This window comes from Prionailurus viverrinus, chromosome C1, assembly GCF_022837055.1.
Source record: "Prionailurus viverrinus isolate Anna chromosome C1, UM_Priviv_1.0, whole genome shotgun sequence".
Lineage (NCBI taxonomy): Eukaryota > Metazoa > Chordata > Mammalia > Carnivora > Felidae > Prionailurus > Prionailurus viverrinus.
Genome location: NC_062568.1, coordinates 112214018 through 112241525, shown reverse-complemented (window position 1 = coordinate 112241525; position 27508 = coordinate 112214018). Strand labels below are relative to the sequence as shown.

Here is a 27508-nt window from a genome sequence, read left to right as displayed (position 1 = left end):
ATACTCCTAATATCTTATTTCTTAAAAAACAAAAAGCATTAATAAGTAAGTATGCCCAAAGGTTAGCATTGCAAAAAGCAACCATTCATCTTCCTGCTTTTTTGAATATCTGAACTCTTTTTTTTTTTTTAATGCTTGTTTATTTTTGAGAGAGAGAACTTGAGCAGGGGAGGGGCAGAGGGAGAGGGGAGACAGAGGATTTGAAGCAGGCTCTGTGCTGAGAGCAGAGTCCAATGTGGGGCTCGAATTCACGAACCGTGAGACCACGATCTGAGCTGAAGTCGGACGCTTACCTGACTGAGCCACGCAGGCACCCTGAACTATTTAAGAAGCTCCCCCAAAACCTTCAACAATAAACTTTTCAGAAAATATTTGATTACTGAGTATCAAGATAGGTACTATCATTCATTTGAGCTGCACTTTCCAATTCCACTCCACCCTTAAATCTTCACGGTATCAAGAAGCCTCGGTGGGAGCAGTATTGTGTGTAGTGGGGTACGGCAAGAAAGAAAGTTAACACTTACCAGGTATCATACGTCCTATTATTTAAATATCCCTCTTCTAGACATTAAAACGGGGGTTCAGAGAACTTGCCCAGCATGTGACAACAAAAAGAGGTCACAGTGCGATTCAGGCGAACTATAGCTGGCTGTAAAACCTGTACTTTTTCCACTATTGCTATGATAGTAAAATAGAACTCTTCCTGAAAGTATCATTATGATACGACTTAATCCTGTGGTCCAGGATGGAGGCAGCAAAACTACCGTAGCTTGCTCATGATGTCACAGGGAGTATCAATCCAGGCGAGCAAGTGGTACCAGTGGAAACTTCTTAGAGAAAGAAATACTTGGGGAGTTTGGTTGTGTAATCTTCCTAACTTCTCTCAATTATTTATACCATGAGCCATTCAGATCCTTTGTCTCTCCCTAGAAACTTTGGAGGTAATGGCAATTTTATAAATTGATTTCTCAAGTCCATTAATCTTTACGGATGTTTGTTTGCTTTCTTTCTTTTTTAAAAAACTTATATATTTTTTAAGTGATCTCCACACCCAACGTGGGGCTCGAACTCACAACCCCGAGATCGAGGGTCGCGTGCTTTACCGACTGAGCCAGCCAGGGGCCCCTACTTTCTTTCTGAGTTGTATGTTGCACCTGTTGTTGGTAGCCTAACAACTTTGAGAGTTCAACAACTATAAATATGTATTGTCAAATAGGCTTCCAAAATTCCTGAGTAAGTGAAAACATGAGACTGTCTGTTCAAGTTTAAGTGTTGGGGGTCTCACACCTCTGAGATGAGGGACAGTGGGTCAGGTACACCTTATGTTTGTGTACATGAGCCAGGATACATGTGAGAGCTTGGTTACTATTTACTATCCTTTATTATTATTATTATTATTATTATTATTATTATTACTATTATTGATTTTAGTTTCCTGGAAAACAAAACATAACTCTAATTAGAGACTGAAGCCACATTCCAAAGCTGTAGATTCCACTCTTCTCCCTCAACTCTTCCCTGGACAGTGCTGGAGCTCTCTGTAACATACTGTCTGCTGGCCGAAACTGTCCTTTTTTCCTGGCTCTGGCAGAAAGCCAGCGCCTAAAGCTATGAACTCCAGCTTTTATCTTCCATCCGCAGGGTGATTAGTTCGCAAGGAAAGTAACAACTAAAGATGTGGAGAGGTGCACCTCAGAGACAGCTGTGGGAATCAGACTGGATGTGCACTCAGGCCTGCTGGAAATAAAAGACCATTGATTTTGGCATTGGGATGGAAACTTCTGCCAAACACACACACAAGTGGGCTTGCTTGCTCTCTCTTCTTCTCAGTCTCTCTCTCTCTCTCTCTCTCTCTCTCTCTCTCACACACACACACACACACACACACACACACACACACACCTTTCAGAAGAGAGGCTCTGTAAAATTCCCCACATATGGCAAACATATTTTAGGGGAAGCACCATGACTAGAGGCCACTGGGAGAGAAAGAAAAAGAAAATAATGAGAAAAATCTTCAATAAGTCTAAATTGTTTCAGTCAGACTGCTGAGAAAGAATGCAGAGGATTGGAAATGAAAATTATTGGTAAAATAAGCATTATAGCACAGCTAAATTCCTTCCCTACTTCAAATGATTGCTAGATAGAACTTACTCCCATGTACAACAATAGCACCTGGGGAACGAGTCTTGGATTTAGCTTCAAGTACTTTGCTTAACACAATGGATAATACACGAAAAGAGGGCGCTATATAATTAAAAATGTTTCTCTAGTTCGCAATTTCAAAAATTCTTTTTTTAAAAAGTTTATTTAGTATAGGAGAGAGAGAGAGAGAGCACATGCATGAGTGGGGGAGGCGCAGAGAAAGAGAGGGAGAGAGAGAGAATCCCAAGCAGGCTATGTGCTGTCAGTACAGAGGCTGATGTGGGGCTCGATCTCACGAGCTGTGAGATCATGACCTGAGCCGGAACCAAGAATCAGTCACTCAACCGACTGAGCCACTCAGGCGCCCCCAAAATTCTTAATTTTATTTGTAAATAACAGTGTATGGGGAGGGTAATGAAGGTATATCTAATTTTAGCTGGCCTTGGCTTGAAGTACAATTGTTCTCTAAATCCCTACCCTCTTGGTTACATGTTTCATGATCAATTAAATGCTTGAATGCATTATAAAACTCCCAAAGAAAGGACCTAACAAAAACCCTTGTTAAACAGACAACTGACCTCTAAGTTATCTGCTTTGAAAGTTAAGAACTGATTTATCAAATTTTCTCAAAATAAAACCAGAACCTCCCCAACTCTTGCTTTAAAGAGTTACTAGTAAAAGCTAATCAGATCATCTGAACACAAACAACCTGATGAATGAACAGTGGTAGAGTGGAAACAACACCGGACGGATGTTCTTAGGGGCCTTGTTCTTTTTTTTTTTTTTAATTACGTTTTTAATTTTAGTTCTACTATAGTTAACATATAGTGTAATATTAGTTTCACGTGTACAATATGGTGATTTATCACTTAACATACATCACCCGGTGCTCATCACAAGGGTACTTACTCCTTACTGCACACCACCTACTACACCCATCCCTCCATCCCCTCCCATCTGCTAACCACTAGCTTCTCTATAGTTAAGAGTCTGTTTCTTGGTTTGTCTCTCTCTCTTTTTTTTTTTTGACTTTGCCCCTTTGTTTTGTTTCTTAAATTCCACATGAGTGAAATCATACAGTATGTCTTTCAGTGACTTACTTAGATTAGCATTATATGCTTGAGGTCTATCCATGTAGTTGCAAGTGGCAAGATTTCATTCCTTTTTATGGCTGAATAATATCCCCTTATGTATATAAATTATATAGATTATTTTATAATAAATATAATGTATATAAATGTGTAAAATATTTTATAATATATAAATACAAAATATGTAGGTATATTTTATAAATACATATCAGGGGCCTCATTCTTTTTTTTTTTTTTAATATTTTTTTTAACGTTTTATTTATTTTTGAGACAGGGAGAGACAGAGCATGAACAGGGGAGGGTCAGAGAGAGGGAGACACAGAATCTGAAACAGGCTCCAGGCTCTGAGCTGTCAGCACAGAGCCCGACGCAGGGCTCGAACTCACGGGCCTCGAGATCATGACCTGAGCCGAAGTCGGCCACTTAACCGGCTGAGCCACCCAGGCGCCCTGCAGGGGCCTCATTCTTGAAGGGCTTTCTAGAAATTGAGTTTAGATTAAAAAAATTTTTTTTTAATGTTTATTTTTGAGAGACAGACATTTGTGAGTGGGGGAGGGGCAGACAGAGAGGGAGACACAGGATCTGAAGCAGCCTCCAGGCTCCAGGCTATCGGCACAGAGCCAGATGCAGGGCTTGAACCCACAAACCGTGAGATCATGACCTGAGCCAAAGTCGGATGCTTAACCAACTGAGCCACCCAGGTGCCGCTTGAGTTTAGATTTTTAACCTGAGGATAGGAGAGAGGTGCTGAGGTATCTGAAGTAGAAAGATGACCGTGGCTGCAATGTGGGGGAAGGATGGCTGATATGAGGGCCTGAGGCAGGAGTGGAAGGGTGATATAACTGTCCAAGCAAGAAACAGTGAGGACCTCGAGGTCAGCCCTGGCTCTCCGCTGTCCCCCAGACGCCAGCTACTGAGGCAAAGGCATGGTGGGGGGGCAGAATAAGGTTCTCTCCCATGAGAATACCTTCCAAAAGTGGTGCCTTAGGAGGAAAAAAAGAGTCCTGGATTTGCCACCTGTATGACAGGTCAAATTAAGAAGCTACATTTGTTACTAGGTATCAGGCACCTCTCAGAGATGATTCTGAGGACATTTTATAATTTACTGAACATTTTCATACCTTAATGTGAAACCTGTGAAAGAACAGTAATCCCTGACTCATGTGCTCTTTTGAGGATTAAAAGAGATATCATACACATGAAAAGGCTTTTCCAATCTTATATATTTAAAAATATTAGTTTTCGGGGCGCCTGGGTGGCTCAGTTCGGTTAAGCGTCCGACTTCAGCTCAGGTCACGATCTCGCGGTCCGTGAGTTCGAGCCCCGCATCAGGCTCTGGGCTGATGGCTCAGAGCCTGGAGCCTGCTTCTGATTCTGTGTCTCCCTCTCTCTGCCCCTCCCCCGTTCATGCTCTGGTCTCTCTCTATCCCAAAAATAAAATAAAAAAAACGTTAAAAAAAATTAAAAAAAAATTAGTTTTCTAATAAACATGACTTCCAATTTTTTTCCTAAATGCTATGAGCATTTTCTTTTCAGTCTCCATCTATTGGAGACTCCACAGATTGATAAAGACAGTTGTTAATTATTGATTTTTGTATGGTAAGACATAAAACATGAACACCATGAGGATTCTTTCACCTAATAGAACACTGCAAATATGGGGCCACGTGTCTAGAATAATAACTGTTTCAGGGAGACTAGCTTGTTCGATTATACTTCTATTTGAGAATGGTTCTAAGAAGCAAATCCAATACATGCCTTCATACTTTCAAGATAAAGCATGAGGAAGAACTTCCCATCATCCTCCATGAACAACTAGAAGCTTTATGGCCATTCTGAGGGAACTGACATCCAGGCATTCTACAGGCACCAGACAAGCATAGGTCTATTGCAACCATTAAAAACGGCGATGAGCAACTTTGCGAATCATGGTGGATAGCCACTAAACATGAGCTAATACACATTAGAGCAAAGAAAAAGCAACAACAAAAAATAAGGCTTATTTTTGTGCTCAAAAGAGCTAATTATATAGCAAATAAAGGAAAGGCTCATCAACATATCAAAGTCATGAAAAAAAGTGGGAGTCTAAAAAAAACCTAAGGTTTTAATTCTTTTTAAGTGGAGGATTAACTCTATGAGAAATAAAATAAAATTTGAACAACAAATCAAAAGATACAAAAAAAATGTAACGTGTGGACCATTATTCAAACAAGCCAAATATAAAAGACATTTTGGGAGACTCAGCGTAATTTGAATACGGACTGCGTAGTAGATGATCATATGGAATTATCATTAGCTTTGTTGGGTGTGATGACAGTGTTGTGGCTATGGAAGAAAATATTCTCAGTTTACAGACAGGCACACTGAAATATTCAGGGGCTGCGATGCCATGATATGTGTTATCTGCTTTAAAATACTTCAACAACCACAAAAAACCACCTTGATGAGACAAATCACAAAAGGCTAGCAAGTGGTGGGGGTACAGTACACTATACCCCCTACTCTTCTATACATATTGAATTTTTCTTTCTTAAATATTTAAAAAAGGAAAGAAAACCTGATAAAACATCCAGTCCATCCACTCAGTTGTACTAAGGTGGGTTGTCTGAGTTAAAGAAGGAATGGCCCAGACCAAACATGTCTTGAGGTTAGAAAGACACCTGAGGAAGTCTTCTCATATTGTCTTTGTGGGACGAACTGTGGACTATGGGCTGATGAGTACTTCCCTCACATTTTACTGGCAGGCTACCCAAATTCCCCGAAGGGAGCTGCAGTCAGGGATGGGAGAAGGGGAGCTTCGAGGCACTGTGAGGCTGTATCGAGGCCACTGAGGAAACAGCCAACACCATGACCTGCAGTCTCTGACATAGACCCACCACCACTATTGGAACCAATGAGTGTATCACATGCCGTACAAGAATCACAAGGAAGGTGACTTTCATTATCCCTCACTTATGGGGGAGTTCTCACAAAGTCTCCCATACTGTGGGCTGCTCTTTCTATTGCTACTTTGAACAACAAAGTATCATGTTGAAGAAGAGACCTTAATTATCACAAATTTTAGATGCTTACAGATATCACTGCCAAACATCCTTTAAAAAGAAGGGAAAAAAATTATAATGTGATCATTCCTGGGGGTATGAGCTCAAAGTGCAAGCATTGGATGTGGTTGTAAATGAGCCTTTAATTTTAAACATCACTTAACAAGGCAGTCTGGCAAGTGGTTACTTTGTGGAGACATAGACATTTTCGCCTTCCGGAAGTATGGAAGTAGGTACTGGGAATACCATTTTTAGAAACAGTGTCACATAAGGATCAAAAGGGAGCTTTTATCAAAAATAGCTTAGATGAAAAAAAAAAAAGCTTAGATGAACTTAAGGTGTATCAAGTAACTTAAAAAGTGGCTCTAATGATGGTCAGCAGTATAATGTTGGAGACAGATGTGAAGAGTTTGAATAAACATTGTTTCGTGATATAGGACAGGCACGTTCCTTTCAGAGAGACAGACTGTTCCCGAGATGGGACCCCCAGCGTGAAGAAGGTTAAGACCTATGGGGTAAGGATCTGTAGGGTAAAGAGATTGCATAATAAAGGTCTCTGAGTATTTGAAAAGCAGCCATGTGGAAGACAGAGTTGATTTATTCTGCATTTTTAGAGAGCGTAAGTCAAATGAGTGGATGGGAATTATAGGGAGGCAGGTATATGCTCAACATAAGCAAGTACATTTATATTCTTATAACAATTAGATCGGTCCAAGATTGAATTTGAAAAGTTATGTGTAACTAAAGGCCAACTGTGAGGAATGAAATTGAGACAAGTTGCCTTTACGGATATTTTAATGATTAGATGCTATTATTTTATCACATTATCTCCAAGCTGGAAACACATTTTAAGCTGATAAATATATTTATTTTTTGAAGATATTCATTTATTACATATTATTTATTCATTTTTATTTATTTTTAATTTTTTAAGTGTTTTTATTTATTTTTGAGACAGAGAGAGACACAGCATGAGCAGCGGAGGGTCAGAGAGAGAGGGAGGCACAGAATCTGGAGCAGGCTCCAGTCTCTGAGCTGTCAGCACAGAGCCCGACGTGGGGCTCGAACTCACAGACCGCGAGATCATGACATAAGCCGAAGTCGGACACTTAACCAACTGAGCCACCCAGGCGCCCCTATTACATATTTTTTAAATGGTCACTGTGAATTTTTATACTAACTTTTGCGGGTAATAAAACATACATAAAAATGATGATTGTCAGGGGCTCCTGAGTGGCTCAGTTGGTTCAGCGTCCAACTCTTGATTTGGGCTCAGGTCATGATCTCACAGTCATGAGATAGAACCCAGCACTGCTCTCCATGTTGAGCATGGAGCCTGCTTAAGATTCCCTCTCCCTCTCCCTCTGCCCTTCCCCTGCTGATATATCTCTCTCACTCTGTTTCTCTCTCTTTAAAAAAAAAATGATGATTGTCTGAAGTTTATGATCAAGGAAGGAGATATCCACATGTATAACACATCATACACACATATATATACCATACATGTATACATGTTAACATGTGCCAAAACATGTCTAACACACTGTTCTTGGGCTGGGGCTTTGTCGTAACGTTAAAGTGGATATGTAATGAGGGCATGATCCAGTTAAATTTTTCATCTTCTTTGCTAGGGAGTCTCTTAAGTGCCCTGTCTCTGGTCCAGGCTATCTGCCTGTCCAAGAGTAAACTGATTCATCCATAGTGACGATATGAGTCAAATATTTTGGCTTTGTTTGAAGCCTTTCTTGGCTTGGACTCAAGAGAATGGACATGGTCTTCCAATTTCCCAGCCAGTTCTCTCAAATCTTCTCAAAAGCTATTATACAAAGAATGAACAATGGGAATTATCCAATAGGCCTTCCAAATGCAATACCCAGTAAAGCAAAATGGAATTATGCAAAACCACTGGTTGCTAAATTCTATCCTTGATCACCAGGAGATTAGTCAACAATATGAATTCATCAGTTTGAATTCAACCCAGGATAGAAAAACAATTCCAGAGTTACAAGTACTAATGAGATGCAACATTTTGTTATATGAAGCAAGTAAAGTATAATGGAGGAAAAGGTGAAAAACACTATTGCCTCATGATGACATTTAAAGATATGAATGCAGGGTAAACATTAAAATTAAATCATTGCGGGGCACCTGGGTGGCTCAGTTGGTTGAACCTCTGACTCTTGATTTGGGCTCAGGGTATGATCCCAGGATCATGGGATTGAGCCCCGTGTCAGGCTATGCCCTTAGAGCAGAGCCTGCTTAAGATTCTCTCTCTCTCTCTCTCTCTCTCTCTCTCTGTCAATCCCTCCCTCCCTCTCTCTCTCTCTGCCCCTCTCCCCTGCTCACGCTCTCTCTCTCTCTCAAATCAAAAATAAAAATAGGGGTGCCTGGGTGGCTCTTTTGTTGGGCATCCGACTTCGGCTCAGTTCATGATCTCACGGCTCGTGAGTTCGAGCCCTGCGTCGGACTCTGTGCTGACAGCACAGAGCCTGGAGCCTGCTTCGGATTCTGTGTCTCCCTCTCTCTCTGCCCCATCACCACTCGTGCTCTGTCTCTCCATCTCCAAAATAAATCAACATTAAAAAATAAAATAAAATAAAAATAAATACAATGAAATCTTTGCATCTGATGAAGTCACTGCAACAATTTAAAAAGAATCATTAATAGGAGCTATATAAACCATTCACATTTTTCCTCAAATAATTTGAAAGTACAGGTTTTCTTGGTTCTCATCTGAGAAGCTGACCTGAGATTGCTGGAAAAGGATGCTTTTCTCTGGGTTTATGCCACAGGCGAGAAGAACAGCGGTCATGTCCAAGATGCTCTGCCGAAGGACAGCCGGGTCTTGGGGGACAGTGATGGAATGTAGGTCAACAATGCTGTACAGCACTGAGCCACGCTCCTCCTGCAATCCCACCCAGGTCTCAATGGCTCCCAGGTAATTGCCGAGGTGGGGGATTCCTGTAGGCTGAATGCCAGAGAACACTCGCTTTACGGCTTCTTTCTGGAACAGAGGAAGAGAGACATTTGCTTTCGAGGCAGAATCCATGGATCCTATGCCCGTGTTACCATAGCTATGACTCGTTCTATTTTTTACAACTGCAATCTGACAGTCGTCATCCTTATGCATTTATTTTGTGTCTGTGCAAAGCACTATGTTAGGTGTTACTAAGGACAGAAAATGATATTTAAAATGTGGGTAGGGTTTTTTTTTTTTTTTTTTTTGCACTCAAGAGCATACAAAGGCACATAAGAAAAGGTCTGGATCCCCAGGAGATGCAAGCTAATTGGAGATAGAGGATATGTTTACGAAGAGATGTAATGGTACAACGTGGCAATATGATCGTAATCTGTTTGCAACCATAAATAGTGGGGTATGGGCAGGAGTTCCCAAGAGGAAAAGATGACTGTGGGTCTGGGGGTCAGTGAGAAAGACTTCAGACACAGAACCAAGTTTCACTGGAGATTAAAGGGCTTTTAATGCCATTTCAAAGGTTTTTCATGTGATTTCATTCATTTTGTCGTTCAGGCAAGGAAGGCATACCGTTAGAGCTAAGAGCTAGTGCTATTTAATTAATTCGGTTTTCTTTAAAAATAACTGCTGATATTACAACTCAGTGTGCAGGATCTTGGGCCAGAAATGAGAAAACCTACACACTATTTCTAATGTTGCTTCTTGATAAAGTTATGTAACATTTTTGTGCTTCCATTTCCTTTTATTTATTTATTTTATATTTTTTTCAACGTTTATTTATTTTTGGGACAGAGAGAGACAGAGCAGGAACGGGGGAGGGGCAGAGAGAGAGGGAGACACAGAATCGGAAACAGCCTCCAGGCTCTGAGCCATCAGCCCAGAGCCTGACACGGGGCTCGAACTCACGGACCGCGAGATCGTGACCTGGCTGAAGTCAGTCGCTTAACCGACTGCGCCACCCAGGCGCCCCCATTTCCTTTTATTTTTGATAAAATCATACTTTTATTTCTTCAAAAGTAGTTTTTAATTCTATATATTATTTGAAATTATAAAAACATTTTTGTTAAGGGCATGTATTCTCACTGGTTTGCACTTTCTAATATTGAAGTTGCAATAGGAAAATGAGAAAGAAAAAAGTAATAGAGGATGAAAAAAAGGCTATTTTTCTCTGGAATAATTTTGCATTCTGTAGAGAAACACGAAAAATGAATACACGTCAGTAAACGTGCTGTCATTAAAAGGTTCTGAAAAAATAAAATGTGTCATTATCACTTTTAACAACAAAATATTAATAACAGCAGCCATAACTTGCTGGGCAACTATGTTATAGGCATTTATGCTCAGGGCTTTATATACATTAATGCATTTAATTCTTACAATACCCAACATGGCAGGCATTTTATTGCTTCCAATTTACGGAGGAGGTAACTGAGGCTCACAGATCTTTACAGATTGCCCACACAGCTAGTAAGTGAAGTTGGGATATCAAGGCAAGTATCACTTACTTCTTTCTACTAGCTGCTATCCAGGGAGACTTCATCACATTCATTGTATTGATATTGCAACTTTTCTGTAGGCTTGCAAGTTTCCAAAAATTAAGTTACAGAGAAAAAAAAAACACACCTTTGTGTTCTGTGTGCCAACCTTCTCTAGCGTATATACCTAACTGCTGCGTCATAAGGTAGGCATTATGGCTCTTCAGGTGTACTACAGGGTATTAAAACTACTCCTACCTATGTAACATATTGCAATTTCTATCGTCAATTTCTGTCCCTCTCCATCCTCATTAACACTGCCAGTATTTTTTTTTAATATTTTTATTTTGAGCTAAGGTGATGGCTATGAGGTGGAATCTCATTATGGTTTAATTGCATTTCTTTGGTTGTTAAGGAAATTGAGAACTCTTACGGTTATTGGCTATTTTTATTTCCTCTTCTGCGGAGAGCCCATTGAGGTCATTTTGCCTATTTTTCTCAGAATGGATTGTCTTTTACTGATTTAAGTATTTTTATATATTCTGGACACTAATATTTTATCAATTACATGTATAGCCAAAATGTTCTCTCATTGTGTAGCTATGTGTCTTCCTTATGTTATCTTTTGATGAAGAGATATTCTTCATTTTACCAAATATATGATTTTTGACTACAGATTTTTATGGCATATAAGAAATCTTTCAATACCTTGATGTCATAAAGGTATGAGTGTGTATACATATATAAAGCATATGTATATGCATGTGTGAGTATGCTTTGAAGTTTCATCTTTTACATTTAAGTGTGTATCCATTTGGAGTTTTTTGCATATGGTGTGAGGTAGGCATCCAATTTCTTTTACCCCCCCCCCCCCCCACATGGATATATCAGACTGGTCCAGTACCTTTATGGAAAAGACTGTCTTTGACCATTACTCTGGAATGCCACTTCTGTCATAAATTAAGCACCTTTTTATGCTTGTGTCTATATATGGTCTTTCCAGTCTGTCCCATTGGTCTATGTGTCTATCTCTGGTCAGCACTACAGTGCCTTTTTAGTAGGTCTTGGCACACAGTGGAGAGAGTCTTTTTACCTTCTTCTTCAAGAGTTATTTTACTCATCTTTGGCTTTTTATATTTCTCAATACATTTTAGAATCACCTTGTCCAGTTCCAAGAGAAAAAAAACCACACTGTTGGGGCTTGTGATTGAGATTGCATTGAGTCTATAGATTGCTTTGGGAGAAGTGATGTTTTTATAATATTAGGTCCTCCAATCCATGAAATCATAATGTGTGAGGATCTAAGGTAAAACATGATGATTATACTTGATAATGCTGTATGGTATAACTGGAATTTGTTAAGAGAGTAGAACTTAAATATTCTCAACAAAACAAACAAATAAAAATAAACATCTGAGGTGATGGTATGTTAATTCACCAGGCAGAGGAAGTCCTTTCACAAGGCATGTGCATATCAAATCACTGTGATGTTCACTTTAAATATCTTACACTTTCACTTGTCAATTATACCTCAATACAGCTGAGATATTAAAAAAAAAAGTGATATAAGAAAAAAGTCTATATACCTAACTAGTTTTTAAGAGCTAATCTGCTTTAGATATGTGAGGGCCAAGGCTATTTACACTTTGCCCTTCTCTTCCCTCAAGAATTCTACATCCTACAAATACAGTCTGCTTTCCCTGTATGTCATTATTTTCCCGTCTACTTCTGAGATAACAGCTCTACGATAGAATGCTACATTCTACTGATGTGTCATAGTTCTGTGGTCCAGAATTGCATTTGATCCAAGCACTCAGGAGACCTGAAAGATTTGTGGCTCCAAGGATATGAAAAATATCTTTTAAGTAACTGAGAACAAATATAATCTTACCACTTAAAACCATATGCACACACACACACACACACACACACACACACACACACGCAGCCCTCAGATGACTGATATGAGTAATTCCCCATATCATAATTTAGAACCATTTTTGTCGAAACAGTTTGTGGTTGTGAACCGAGGCTGGGGGGGGGGGGGTGAGAGAGAGAGAGAGAGAGTGAGTTAACATGGAATAAACACATATCAGTGAGGCTTCTTCAGTACCTTGGGATCTTAACCAGCCCTGGGTTCCTGATATGGGAATAAGCAAAGGAGCTTTCAGTGAGGTAAAAAAAAAAAAAAAAAAAAAAAAAAATGATTAATGGGCTTTAGGGACTGATTGATGAAGAGAGAAAGCAAAGCAGAAAAACAAGCTCTGAACTTAATAAATGGAAGAGGAAAAGAAATACCATCCAGAAATACTTGACTTAGGATAAAGAGGGGCTGTTTATGCTAATATAAAGGGCTATGAAGAGTAGGAATATCAAGCTGAAAAAAAAAAAGACTATGAATATTTGCACATACATTCCTCCATGGTCAAACTCAGGAATCCTTCCCCCAGGAGAAATGGAGAAACTAATTCTTGAGAAAACTGAAAGAGAAAAGCACTAGAGGACAGACTGTGGGAAAAAAGAACTGTAACCAGCGGGGATGGGTCAGACAAGATCTAATGTATCTTCTCCATTCTCCAGTTTCTGTGATTCTATATGTCTACACGGAGGGAATGATGTTATCAAGAAATAAGAGCAACAAGAAAGGTTTTGTTCAATTTTCAAGGAGCTATTAAAAAAATACAGCCTCTAAATGAGAACTGGATTCCTGGTCTTAAAAATATACAGAGAGCATCCTGCTCTTGTGGGCGAGTTTATGTTCCCATCTGCTCCCCCTGCAAGAGTCAGCAGGCAGCCTGCCGGCATGGCAGGGGAGCTCTGCCGGGTACCATGAGATCACGGGGCTGGAATGTGGAGGCTGGGTGGCTGGAGGATGGGGGTTCTGTGTTCAAAAGCACTAGAGCTGGAAAAGAATGAAAATGAGAGGAGCGTGGGCTCCCCAGCGGACAGGAGGCAAGCCACAAAGAAAACAGCTTCAGGACTAGCCCACAGGCTCTCATGGGGAGTCTGGAGCATCGGGCTGCAATCCCATCGCAGTGTGCAGAGGATAAGCAAGGAGCTTTGTACAAAAGAGGGTTTCATTTTTATCTCAGGTGTTATTGCCTTAACAAATGCCACTTCCAATCAATATCTTCACTGGCTCATTTTGTAGCAGAATCGGTGTTACTGATGGGCAGCTTCAGCCCCGGGATTTGATATCTTCCAGAGGAGAGGCTGGATGTTCAAATCAAAGGAAGAACATACTTACCAATCTGACAGACGTAGCTAACACCACTCCTGTCTTAAGGTACTGAGCGTATCCAAAATTCACGGCCATCTTCGTGTTAATTACCATACCCAAAAGCAATTGAAACATCGGAAGCTGCCAATTATTGCAAAAGATAGTTTTTGCAATTAGCTAAAAAGAGCTTCTGCCTTTAATTCCAAGTGAATAAAATCCATGCAAAGGAGGCTGCCTACTAGCTTTGACTTGGGTATGGTGTTGGGAACCAAGGGCTTCTAGTAAGAATTTCAAGATTCTTATAACCAAGACCTCCTTGTAGCCAGCTATAATAGCAATCATTCATTCACCTCATCTGTTTTAGCTATAGTCAACACCAAAACCTTGGGGAACAACCACTGTGTCTAACTGGGTCTGTAAAGGGCATGTTATCACAGAGTATGATAAAAAAAGTCACCAACATTATTAACTAACTGGGTTAAAAGTCTCTTTCTGTAAGTCTATATGTGCTTCTAATTGTGTATAAAGAAAAATACATCTTAAGATTCTCAACTCCTTGGCTCTCTGTCAGTGTTTCTCAATTCTATCCTATACATCACCCTACTATTTCAATCTTAGGCTCCTTGAACATCTCAACATTTTTTTTTTTAAAGATCTGTACTAACAATTAATGATTTAAGAGCTGAAACAGGAGACTCGGCACAGAAAACACAGTATCTCAGCCGTGGCCGGGAAAAGCCAGGTGCTCCTCTGAAGCTTTCTTTGGCCATAGCTCACTGTTCGGCCACAGTCGGTTCTTCCAGAATGTCCGGAGAACCCAGGGTCTGGGGAGGAAATGCTGACTCAGCACCAAGAAAAATGGGTTCATTTCTGCTCAGAAGTGAAGCCAGATGCTCAGACCTGGGAATCAATATAGTAAATATTAATTCAGTGTAAGAGAAAGCACGTCTTACGTCATCCCCGAAGTTCCTTAACTCACCCCCGTGAGTTCCTTAATGGCATAAATGATAAACACTTCATGTGTATTGTTCGGCTATGAAAGAGTCTAAAAGGAATAAACTTGACTTTTAACAAGTCTCCTGCAGACTTACTTAAGCCTCTTCCGAATTTCAAGAGCTGCACATCTCTTTTCCCTGTGTGCTCTGTGCAGTCCCCAGCCTGGGATGGAAGGCTTATGTGCATTCATGTTCCTTCTTGTGATGAGCGTACTTCCTGGTACTCGTGCATACCTTATGTCCTTGATGGAGTTGACATTAGTGGCCACACTTTCTAGGGAAGGACACTGTGGGGGGAAATCACTAGCAGGGAGGTCAGTCCCAGAGCTGAGCTCTGAGTTTGGTCCCTCCCTCGACACTGGGCTGTGACCCGTTTAGAACTTCTTCGTCTCTGGGGTGGCCCGGCCTTCGAGCACCCTCAGCCACCAATACCTGCCTCCACACACAGGCTTCTCAGAAGGACAAAGTGTGTCACAGCCATGTTTACCAAAAGGCCATGGACACACTGGCAGACAGCTGGGACCAGAATCCAGAACCCCAGAGCCCAGCCGCAGACCACAGGACACTCTGCCTCAGGTTGGGACACTGACTGTGTTCTTTTCTTCTGTAGCGATTTCTTTTGTACTTCAACAGCTCTCTGGGCTTATATTCTTCAGGTCTTTCTTCTCCGTTTTGTTTCCTACATGTTAAACAGCAACGCAGCGAATGTCTCCCCATCAGAGACAGATGATAAAATACAAGGTCTGGGACTCTAGCTCCCTAGAAAGACTGCATTGTCACCTCAGGGCAGCTAAGTTATATTTCAATGCAAAGCTTATATGGGGTCATCTGGGTAGCTCAGTCGGTTGAACATCTGAGTCTTGGTTTCAGTTCAGGTCATGATCTCGTGGTTAGCAGGTTCAAGCCCTGCGTCAGGCTCTGTGCTGATGGTATGGATCCTGCTTGGGGTTCTCTCTCTTCCCCTCTCTCTGTCCCTCCCCCATGCTCTCACTCTCTCTCTCAAAATACATAAACTTTAAAAAATAGATTAAAAAATAAAAATAAATGCAAAGGTTATATGTAGGTACAGAATAAACCAGTCTCCTTAATTTTCATAGCAAAGGTGATCAAAACTAAATTAACATACTATATGAAGATGACAAATAATTATAATGTAACATGGTATGTGGTGAGAAATACTTTTAACTCCTAATGATGACACCACTTGCTAAACCAAATCAGCAAGTGTCAAATTCTTGACATAAATGCCTCAATGACCACCGCACATCGTATTTTTATGTTGAATGTAACAGTAAACACAGGCAAGGGATCGAGAAGTCCTCAACTTTTAAAAGTGTAAAGAATAATCTGAGATGCTCACAAAAATGTTAGTTTTTCCTCATAAGAAAATTCAAACATTGATCTTAAAGTATTAGATCATTCTGGGGACAAATGATTTTGTCATTACCTCTTGTGGCCAACTAAAGGCTTAGCCTCCTAACCACTGTCACCGGTCACACATCGGCCTCAGTGCCTGCCTGATGTCCCGTCTTCAGCTGATGGTCTGAGAACCACAGTTGAGAGATTTGGCTACGCACATCAAAGTCCTTAAACTATTACTAAGCATGTGAGGATTAGATTACAGTGGTTTTAAAGCCTTTCTTAGTTACATACCCATTTTCAAGTGCAATATTCTCACTAGATATGCCCAACATGTAAAGCAGTCCAAAGAAAAGCTTGGTAGGTGGGTGGATAATGGGAGAGTTAGGGAGGGAGGCCCTCCCTGCTCTTTTACCCTCCCCCACCCAGCCTCTGAGGGGGTGCCCAGAGCACAGGTCTGAAAACTGCTTGATTCAAGACATTTTCTAAGTATCAATATTTTGTTGGAAAAAAAAAAATGTCTTCCTCAGGGTAGTGGGACACATACAGAAGAAAGTTCTTTAAAAAGAAGGTCTGAGATAACAATGCAGACACCATATATGCTGTGTGCATAAATCTCCTTTCTTCTTCTGGGTTAAGGTCCAAACTTCGTGTGACCAGTAATGGCCTTCCCAGGCATCCTCCATCATCTTATGTGAGGAGCTGACCTGGTTACTGCCAGTCCTGTAGAGCTCATTCCTGTCCGCATTCAGACCGTTCCATTGTCCTGTATGCCCTAATCCCCTTCTCTGCTGGGCAACTCCCTTGGGTCTTTAAGGTCTAACAGTCTCTCCCTGATTCTAAACCTCTTAAACATGTCTTCTCCTCTCCCGCACGTACACACACACACACACACACACACACACACACAGTCACCCATCCTCCCTTCCCTCCTTCCCCTCTCTTTCTCCTCCCCTACCCAGTCTCTCCCCCCAACCCACCATACCCCTCTCCCTGCCCCCAGGGCAGAACAGATCCCTCCTTCATTAGTTCATTATTGCACATATCACACTGGCAACTTGGTAAATATTTTCTTATTTGCTTAGAAAATATTTTCCCTCTAGAATATGAGCTCCTCTAGGGCAGAAGTTGTCTTTTTCATCTTTATATTCCCAGTACAGGGCAGTGCCAGGTACATTGTGAGCACCTAATAAATGTTAGTGGAATGAATGACAAATCTTCCCCCACCCCACTTTGGCTCCAAAATGTAAAGGGCAAAATAACTATAAACAAAATGAATCAAATGTTCCAGTTATATGTAGTTCCTAAACAAGTTACGTTCTATGAGTTTGTTTGAAAATTGGTTTTTTGAAACTCAGAAACTCAGTTCTTTAAATGGTGGTTAAGTTCCTGGAAGGCAGTCCACTGAAGCCTCATTGAGCCCACAATATTCTTGATGAATGGTTTTAACATCACCATTTCAGCCGTACCTACACACCATTCATAAAATTGTTTCTGTGGGAAAGTGAAATCCAAGTTCCATACTGGGACACCAAAACCCTCAGCGGTGCCTCTGATTCTGATGTATAAAAGGTTTAAGAGGGTGATCTGGAATGAGGAGGAAGTTGCACTCAACTACTCTATAAGGAGTAGACTTTTAAAATTCGATTGTGTGCTCACTGGAGGTGGTGCGGTAGGTGTGGTATTCTCAAGCATCCCTTTCCTAAGGTGGATATTGACAGCACAGGCGGCCCTGGGGACAGGTGCCCTTGCCAGCCCCTGCCAGCAAAGAAAAGAGCAGAGGGAAGGTGGAAGGAAGGCACTGGAGCAGATGTTCTCACAACGTGTCCCCAGTACCGGCAGCATTGCCATAACAGGGAACTTGTTATAAATGCAAACTCCTGGGTCCCAACCCAGACCTACTGACTCAGAAATTCTAAGACTGGGCTTATCCCAGAAGAAATAAGAGTTACATGATCTGTGCTTCAACAAGCTTTCCAAGTAGTTATGGGGCATGCTCCAGTTTGAGAGGGGTTTGGGGCACCAACATCAATTCTGAAAATTCACTTCAACCACTTAAACTGAAGTACAGATGAAAATGCTGTGAACAAAAAAAAGATACAGTTCTCAATCCTGGCTGCACAGTCATCACCTGGGAGCTTTAAAAAATACTGATGCCTGGGTCCCATCCTCAAAGATTCTGATTTAATCAGTTTGGGATTTGGCATGAGCGCTGGGAGTTTTAAAAGCTCCCCAGGTGATTCTAATGTGTGGCCAAGATTGAAAAAACACTGTTCAAAGCCAACTACTACATAATTATTCTCCAAAGCTGCCAACCTGCTAGGAAATACACACACACACACACACACACACACACACACACACACACACAGACTGTAAAAATGTGAAAAGTATGTTCATTTGCTTATAATGTACATTTCAAGGTAATAAAACTCTTGAGACAGTTATTTCTTAATTCATGGTCAGAAGCCATTTGGGCATCAGGCAGTACAGATATCACATTTGGCAGCAGGGAAGACCAACAGATTATGAAGGTATGGTTACAGTCTCTACATTGGTGAGAAAAGACACCTGTAACAACAAGTAAGCACATCATCGTTGATGCCTAGGTAGACTTACTTGGCAATGTCCAGTTCCATAAATCCTTATGGCTCAGGGATTCAGGAAGCACATGTAGCCTGGGCTTTACCAAGAAAATAATCGCACAAGAAGGTTTTGACACCAGAATTGTAATGGAGAGAAAACAAAATGATCTCTATATAGAATGCTCTTTTCTACCCATTTTCCTGCCTGGAAAAGTCTAAGTCCTTCTGATGCCTATGAGAGAGTCTGGATTCAATAGTTAAGCAGTTGTTGGTAGGTCTTATGGTTACTCGGTTGACCAAAACCTCAACAAACAACAGGTGGTGTTGGCTATGTAAAAGCAGAGATGCTGGAAATTCTTATACACAGTGTAGGAAATAACTCCATGACTAACCCAAGTGTTCTGAACCTTTGAGAGAGAGACAGTGTGAATTTGTTACATGGTATCATGTTATAAATGGAGAAAAAACTTCTAGTTATTTTCCTGGCATATAGTCCCTTCCAAAAAAGAATCTCTTTGACTGTCCTGACCACTATCAAGAGAAAGAAGTCTCATTTCCCGGCCACCCAGGACTGCCTTTCTCATCATGCAACCTGTAGACTCACACAATTCCTGGGGGTGTTTCAAATACACCTGCTTCAGTTCAGATCCTTGTGTCAGCCTATATCGCTATCTTGACTTTAGTGTAAATGAGAAAAATGACAAAGTCAAGCAGTAAAATAGGACTATGATAACTTGTTTGGTTATTAACCATGGTAACAAGCAGGCTCACATTAGGTTGCCTGGGTTGAAGCCCTGGCCCCTATGACTTATATGGTTTTGAGCATCTATTAAATGGGTGGTTGGGAAGGGGAGGACTGTGATACGTTTATTGGTGTAAAGTGCTTAGTGCCTGGCATGTAGTAAGCTCTAAGTTGTCTGACCATTTATGGAGGTCAAAATTTTAAGCGTTTACATATTTTGATCCAACCATTCAATGAATAGAAATCTGTCCTAAAGAAATATTTATACAAGAACGTAAGGATACCTGGCATTCTCTACATTATTTCACAGCGAGGGGGCCACAAGTAACGACATGTCCATCAGTAGGAGAAATATTAAATAACATTAAATTTTATTTTTATGAGATGGAATCCTGTGGAAGAGATAAGAAGAATTTAAGTAGAATTAAGAAGAATTTAAGAGTCATGCGGAGTGGGTGAAGGGTCCAACTCTGGGGCCAGACACTGAGTTCAACACCAGCTCTGCCGTGCACTAGATGTGTTTCCTTGTGCAAGTCATGCAACCTCCCCATCTGTAAACTGGGAATACTAATAGCACCCCCCTCAAGACCCAAGAACAATGCTTAGCCCACCAGGGTTTGTTACATAGATGAATTCTGACAAGGAAGAAGAACACACTTTAACAACAATGGTTGTTACCCCAAGTGATGGTAATGACCTCCTTTTTGTTACGTTTGTATGGTTTAACTTTTTTTTTTAACGGCAAGAACATCTTCTGTAGCCATTTTTTTTTAAATTTTAAATAAGTTTATTTATTTATTTTTGAGAGAGAGAGAGAGAGAGAGAGAGAGAGAGCGAGCCAGAGCAAGCAGGGAAGGGGCAGAGAGAGGGATAGAATTCCAAGCAGGCTCCGTGTTGTCAGCACAGAGCACGGCATGGGGGTCAATCCCACGAACCATGAGATCATGGCCTGAGCTGAAATCAGGAGTTGAACGCTTAACCAACTGAGCCACCCAGGAGCCCTAGTACAGCTAAATTTTTAAAATAGTTTTTCTGCATACAGCCTGATTATATTAATTGATGTAATTACAAGAGTCTAGTGCTAACAGGAATGTCACTTGTTACCATTTTTGCTTCATATAATGGGTAATAAAGTTAAATGAATTATTAAGCTCACATATGAAATTATCTCTAAGATAGAGCTGGAATGGAAACAACGTAGTCTAACAGAAAGGGCATGAGTTTGGGGGACTCAGACAGTGCCAAATTCAAATTCCTTCTTTTTTTTTTTTTTTTTTTTTTTTAAATTTTTTTTTCAACATTTATTTATTTTTGGGACAGAGAGAGACAGAGCATGAACGGGGGAGGGGCAGAGAGAGAGGGAGACACAGAATCGGAAACAGGCTCCAGGCTCTGAGCCATCAGCCCAGAGCCCGACGCGGGGCTCGAACTCACGGACCGCGAGATCGTGACCTGGCTGAAGTCGGACGCTTAACCGACTGCGCCACCCAGGCGCCCCTCAAATTCCTTCTGCACTCCTATCACTTGCACAAATTACTTAACCTCTCTGAACCTCAGTTTTATTATTTGAACAATGAAGTTAACTATGGTAATTAACGGCTACCATTGGAGTGCTTACAATGTGCAAAGTACACGAGCTATGAATGCGTTACCTCATTTAATCCTCACAAAAAGCCCTATGAGGTAGGTAGTATTATCATCTCGGTTTTACAGATGAAGAAACTGAGGCACAGAGGGGTTCAGAGAATAACGCGTAGCTAGTGAGTAGTGGACTTGAACCTGGCTAGACCAACCAGCTGTATATACTTACAGGGAGACTATGAAAATACAGCAAGGCACCAAGAAATTATTTGCTTTTACTCCTCTGATCCAGTAAATGATGCTACCTGCTAGAATGCATGACCTAAAATCTGCTTGAATGTAAGGCTTTAATGAGCTTCTAAGGGGGTGTGTGATTCTGTTTCCTGCACTGTTCACAAAATGAATATAATTGCCCTACGGACTTCTTGCTTTCATTCAGAAGTGGTGGCCCGTACCAGGGCAGGTGACAGGGACAGTGGTTCTTATTCATCTGGGCAGCAGCTTCAATGCTAATTCTAAACACAGGTGGTGAGAGAGACAGCCAACAGGAAGGGGGAAGGAATCACTGCTGACATGTGCAACTGGGAAGATTGATGGTTTCCCTCCCTCTTTTTCCCCAATGCGCCGGCCTGGGGGCAGAGACGCAGGAGCCGCTGTGCGGGGGACAGTAAAATACACAGCGCGATGTCTACCTTGCTGCAGCGCTGATTAATGAGACTGAAATGACACAGAAAACAGGCGGTGCGTCGGAAAGAGAAGTCACAGGCCTTTCTTTCTTTAATGACTTCAACAAAAGCGGTTCCCATAAACCGCCGGGTTTGAACTGGAATACCCTGTGGTTAGAGCAAGGCGGGGGAACATTTGCTGGAATGCTGGAGCACAGGGTGGGAGTTGAGGGGAGTTTGTGATGAAGGCAATTCACCCACAATAGGGCGGGTGCACATTCATCACCAATGCCTCTCCTCTTCCTGTTTGGCCGAACAATGTCACAAAGTTCCAGGTAAGAGAGTCATTTACCTTCCTGACTTGATGTAGAGAGGATACACTATCACAAAGAATCTCACCCTATTAAAAGCACTTTCTTTTTAGGGGCTAGGAGACAGTATCCCGGATTCTCCCTTATGTTTTACTACAGCTGCATAATGTATACATTAAAACAGTATTTTCTAGGGGTGCCTGGGTGGCTTAGTCAGTTAAGCATCCGACTTCAGCTCGATCATGATCTCCCAGTTTGTGGGTTCCAGCCCTGTGTCAGGCCCTGTGCTGACAGCTCAGAGCCTGGAGCCTGCTTCGGATTCTGTGTCCCCCTCTCTCTCTGCCCCTTCCCTACTCTCTCTCTCTCTCTCTCAAAAATGAATAAATATGAAAAAAAAAAGAAATTAAAACTATTTCTTTTAAAAGATTAATTTTTTTTTTAATTTTTTTTTTCAATGTTTTTATTTATTTTTGGGACAGAGAGAGACAGAGCATGAACGGGGGAGGGGCAGAGAGAGAGGGAGACACAGAATCGGAAGCAGGCTCCAGGCTCTGAGCCATCAGCCCAGAGCCTGACACGGGGCTCGAACTCACGGACCGCGAGATCGTGACCTGGCTGAAGTCGGACGCTTAACCGACTGCGCCACCCAGGCGCCCCTAAAAGATTAATTTTAACACACTTAAAAGAGTAACAAATATTATTCTAGTACTTACTATCAACTATCTGCTGGACATATCCATTTGGATTTCCCACCCACAGCTCTTCAAACTTAATATTATATCCAAAACCAAATGTACTGACTCACAACCATCCAAACTCCCCCCCCCCCCACCCCTGCTGCACTTCTGTATCTCAGTCTTGGCTAATGACCCAACCTTCTACTCAGCTCCCCAATCTCCAGAGTCACCCCAGACTCCTTCCTTTTGCTCACCAGATTCTGTCAAAATTCTGATTCCTCCCACTACTAGGTAGGTGACGTTTGGCAAGCATTTGTCCCACAGTTTCCTCATATAAAATCAAAATTTTAGTACTACTAAAGAACTACTTCATAGGATTATTGCCAGAATTGAATAAATTAGTACATAAAAAGTGCTTAGAATGGTGCCTGGCACATAGAAAATGCCCAATAAATCTTACCTATGATTGGTCTTAAATGTTCTCACCACACACAAAATATAATAATTATGTGAATGTCTTAACTGACCTTCTTGCAGAAATCTTTTCCCAGCATATACATGTATCATAACATCAGGTTATACACCTAAAACTTACACAGCTTTATATGTCAATTAGATCTCAATAAAGCTGGAAAAAATATTAGCTATTATTATTGACATCATCTAATCAATTACTGAATCGTGAGGATGTTACCCAATACAATCTCACTTCCCCATCCCCATCAATGTAGTCTAAACCCCACTCATCTCATCTGATCTGACTTTTGTATACTCCATACCACAACCTGGAATATCTTTTTGAAATAGTGAATCTCCACTGGTTCTTCCTTTCCTACAGGAACAAACCCAAACACCTGAATATAGTGTAGAAAATCCTTCCTAAGTGGACTTCACACACATGCAAATTACTTAGACATGGTAGGGGCACATATCTCCATGAATGAGCCTTAATTTAAAAGAAAAATTTTTTAAATGTTTATTTATGTTTGAGAGAATGCGCAAGCCGAGGGAAGGCCAGACAGAGAAGAAGACACACAGAATCCAAAGTAGGCTCCAGGCTCTGAGCTGTCAGCACGGAGTCTGACCGGGGACTCAAACCCACAAACCACAAGATCGTGACCTGAACTGAAGTGGGACACTTAACTGACTGAGCCACTCAGGCGCCTCTGGATGAGACTTAACTAAGCAAGTGAGAAATCTGGAATTAATGTGTGTTTATTTTTTTTAATTTTTTTAATTTGAAAGAGAGAGAGAGTGAGTGAGTGGAAGAGGGGCAGAGGGAAGGAGAAAGAATCTTAAGCAGGCTCTATGCTGAGCATGGAGTCCAACTTGGGGCTCGATCCCACAACCCTGGGATCATGACCTGAGCTGAAATCAAGAGTCACATGCTTAACTGACTGAGCCACTCAGGTGCCCCAGAGGTTACTATTTAAATTTCACATTTTTTTAAAATTTAATTTTTCACTTTTAAAAATTTACATCCAAATTAGTTAGCATATAGTGCAACAATGATTTCACAAGTAGATTCCTTAATGCCCCTTCCCCATATAGCCCATCCCCCCTCCCACAACCCCTCTAGCAACCCTCAGTTTGTTCTCCATATTTATGAGTCTCTTCTGTTTTGTCCCCCTCCCTGGTTTTACATTATTTTTGTTTCCCTTCCCTTCTGTTCATCTGTTTTGTCTCTTAAAGTCCTCATATGAGTAAATTTCACATTTTATAACAAGCTATTTTTCACTAATCATCCTAGCACTGGAGCCAATATCATATTCAACTGAAACCACAAGAGTAATCTTTAGGATTTATAATTTAAAGCCCAAAATGCAAAGAAAAAAAAAAGTAACAATTGACATTATTCCAGATAAGATGAAATTTACAGTATTTCCACTGCTTGATGTAGTAGGTTGAATTTATCTCCCTAAAATTCATGTCTACCTGAACCTCAGAACGTGAGCTTATAGGGAAATGGACCTCTGCAAATGTAATCAGTGTAGATGAAGTCATACTGGATTAGAGTAGGCCCTAATTCCAGTGACTGTGTCCGTATAAGAAGAGGGAGACACAGAGGGAAAAAGGATACGTGACATGGCAGGCAGGGATAGGAGGGTTGTAGCCATAAGTCAAGAAATGCCAAGTATGGCAGGGAGCGACCAGAAGCTAAAGAGTCAAGGAGATTCTCCTTGAGTCAAGGAGACAGTCAAGTCAGATTCTCCCTAGACCCTTCAGAGGGAGCAGGGCCCAGCTGACACCTTGATTTCAGACTCCTAACGACCAGAGCTGTGAGAGAATGAATTTCTGTTGTTTTAAAACATCCAGTCTGTGGCACTTTGTTATGGCAGCTAAACTAAAGCACTTGGCTAAGCCAGTGAACTGAGTGGGTTGGTGAGTCTTTCAGGATCTGTAATCTGCCAGGCCGCTGAGCTCCTCCAAAGAGCTGCACGAGCCCATGCTGGGGCAAGGCAGGGTAGAAAACAAGCATTCAACACTGGTGATTGGGACCGATCGGACTACAAGGACACACAGGCAGTGGTGCTGGGATGCAGGAAGCATTTTTGCATAGCTCATGACAAATAGACACATAGATGAAGTTGTTGTTACTTTGCGCCAGGAAAATCCAGGTTCTAGGGTCATATTTGCGTTGATTTTGTACAATTATTGCACGTGCTTGGCTCTGCTCCCTGTATTTCTTACATTTGAATGGTAGCTCTGATATTTTCACTATGCTGTAATCACTCAGAAAAACGCAGATTTAAACTTAGCAAATACTCTTGTTTTTGGTGAAAATACCGTGTGCCATTTATCTGATGAAGCAGTATATGCACTGTTGAGCTGCTATGATCTGTTGTTCTCGGAAAGAACGTTTTGTCCCCCTTTGAAACTTTAAGAGATTGTTTTTGGCATAATTACCCCAGCCCAAATGGCTCTGAGATATTTTCTTAGATCATAAGCAATGAGCTGTTTCTCTTACTTTTAAAGACCAAGTAAATATATCTGTGATTTCTCGTCAAAGCTTTTTAGAAAAAATTCTTAAAATGCTTTGTATGTAATAAATAAAAATGGGGGGGAGGGGAAAGTTCACATTTAGAAATCAGTGTCAGCCAATCATTAATTCACTATTCCTCCTTACGTTTGAAAGATTACCTGGATTATCTCTGGAAGCCCTTGACGACAGCCCGTAACGTTAGAGAACAAATAGTCTAACATATTTTTAACATCTCACATAGCTTCCTGAGTGTTACAGCTTTGAGCACCTTAAACAAGCTTTTTTTTTTTTTTAATGTTTATTTATTTTTGAGACAGAGAGAGACAGAGCATGAACGTGGGAGGGGCAGAGAGAGAGGGAGACACAGAATCGGAAGCAGGCCCCAGGCTCTGAGCCATCAGCCCAGAGCCCGACACAGGGCTCGAACTCATGGACCTCGAGATCGTGACCTGAGCTGAAGTCGGATGCTTAACCGACTGAGCCACCCAGGCGCCCCGCCTTTTTTTTTTTTTTTTTTTTTTTTTTTAGATCTTAAGTAGTCTCTACACCCAATATGGGGCTTGAACTCACAACCCTGAGATCAAGAGTCACATGCTCCACCAACTGAGACAGCCGGTGCCCCTTCTCTTAAACAAGTTTTGATAAAATTGGCAATCTTTGTGTAGATGTGAGAGACTGTGGTCAAAGAGGTGTCAGTACTGGGGACTTCAGAGTTTTCAATTTCTTACACTTACTAATAAACCTTAGAATTTTGCACAATCGAGCACTTAGCCTTTCCTCTAAAACTTTACCACATTTAATTTTCTACTCCTGTTAAGTGTCAAAAATCATGGTTCTGATTTGCATATACTGTGTGTGTGTGTGTGTGTGTGTGTAACTCCCCATTCCTTAGTCAATTCTCTCAGTGTACCTATTAAATTTGAAAATATTTCTTTAATCAAGAGAGCCTTTCCTTTCCTGATTGTTTACACAAATTGATGACATTGTTTTCATTCTGTTATTGAATTGCCTCATCATGTATTATTGAATAAGCTGAAGAAACATGTATCTCATTTATAAGATAATGTAGCTAACTGCAACCAAATGCAGTTTTGTTTCTAATTCCACTGATTTCATTTGGAATCTATACATTCTTAGAGCAACGAAGTTGTAAATGTATAAACTGAAATAATTATTCTCTTTTATATTTTAGTTTCATTTCCAACAACTCCCCAAGTCTGCGTTTATTCACCAAACGATACTGATGTCTCTTTGCAGTGAACACTGTTTTCCAATCAACTTTCAACTCTTGTTTTATTTTTATATATTTTTATATATTTTCTATTTTTATATGGGTACATTTTATTTTTGTAAATATGCTTTGAGTCAAAACTATAGTTTTCAACAGCTTCACCACAAAATCAGCACTCACACTCAACCTGTAATGATCTTAAATGCAGTTTACTCCTGAGTTTTTGAGACTGAGTTTTGCTTATGTTGTACATAGTTCTCCTCTATGACTAAATTCTTGTAGGTAAAATAATCAGTGTGATAATAGAACATTACTCTTATTTTCAACAATTTCAATCACATGGTTTGAAAGTGTACTTGCTTTGAAGGTACATTATTTTTCATCTGCTTACATAACCAATTACTATATGCTGAGTAATTTTTTTTTATTAATT

At 40.8% G+C, this 27508-nt stretch overlaps 1 protein-coding gene across 5 annotated transcripts in view; it reads right to left on the bottom strand.

Moving 5' to 3' along the window:
- WARS2 (tryptophanyl tRNA synthetase 2, mitochondrial) overlaps window positions 1-27508 on the bottom strand; it is a 101688-nt gene that overhangs the window by 36264 nt on the left and 37916 nt on the right. For 4 of the 5 annotated variants that reach the window (XM_047870302.1, XM_047870298.1, XM_047870300.1 and 1 more), the window contains one exon: window positions 9024-9281. The exons of the other annotated variant lie outside the window; for it this stretch is intronic. In XM_047870302.1, coding sequence (XP_047726258.1) covers window positions 9024-9089 — 66 coding nt within the window. In that variant the 5' untranslated portion in view covers window positions 9090-9281. The remainder of the gene's footprint in view (window positions 1-9023; window positions 9282-27508) is intronic. 5 annotated transcript variants of the gene reach the window in all.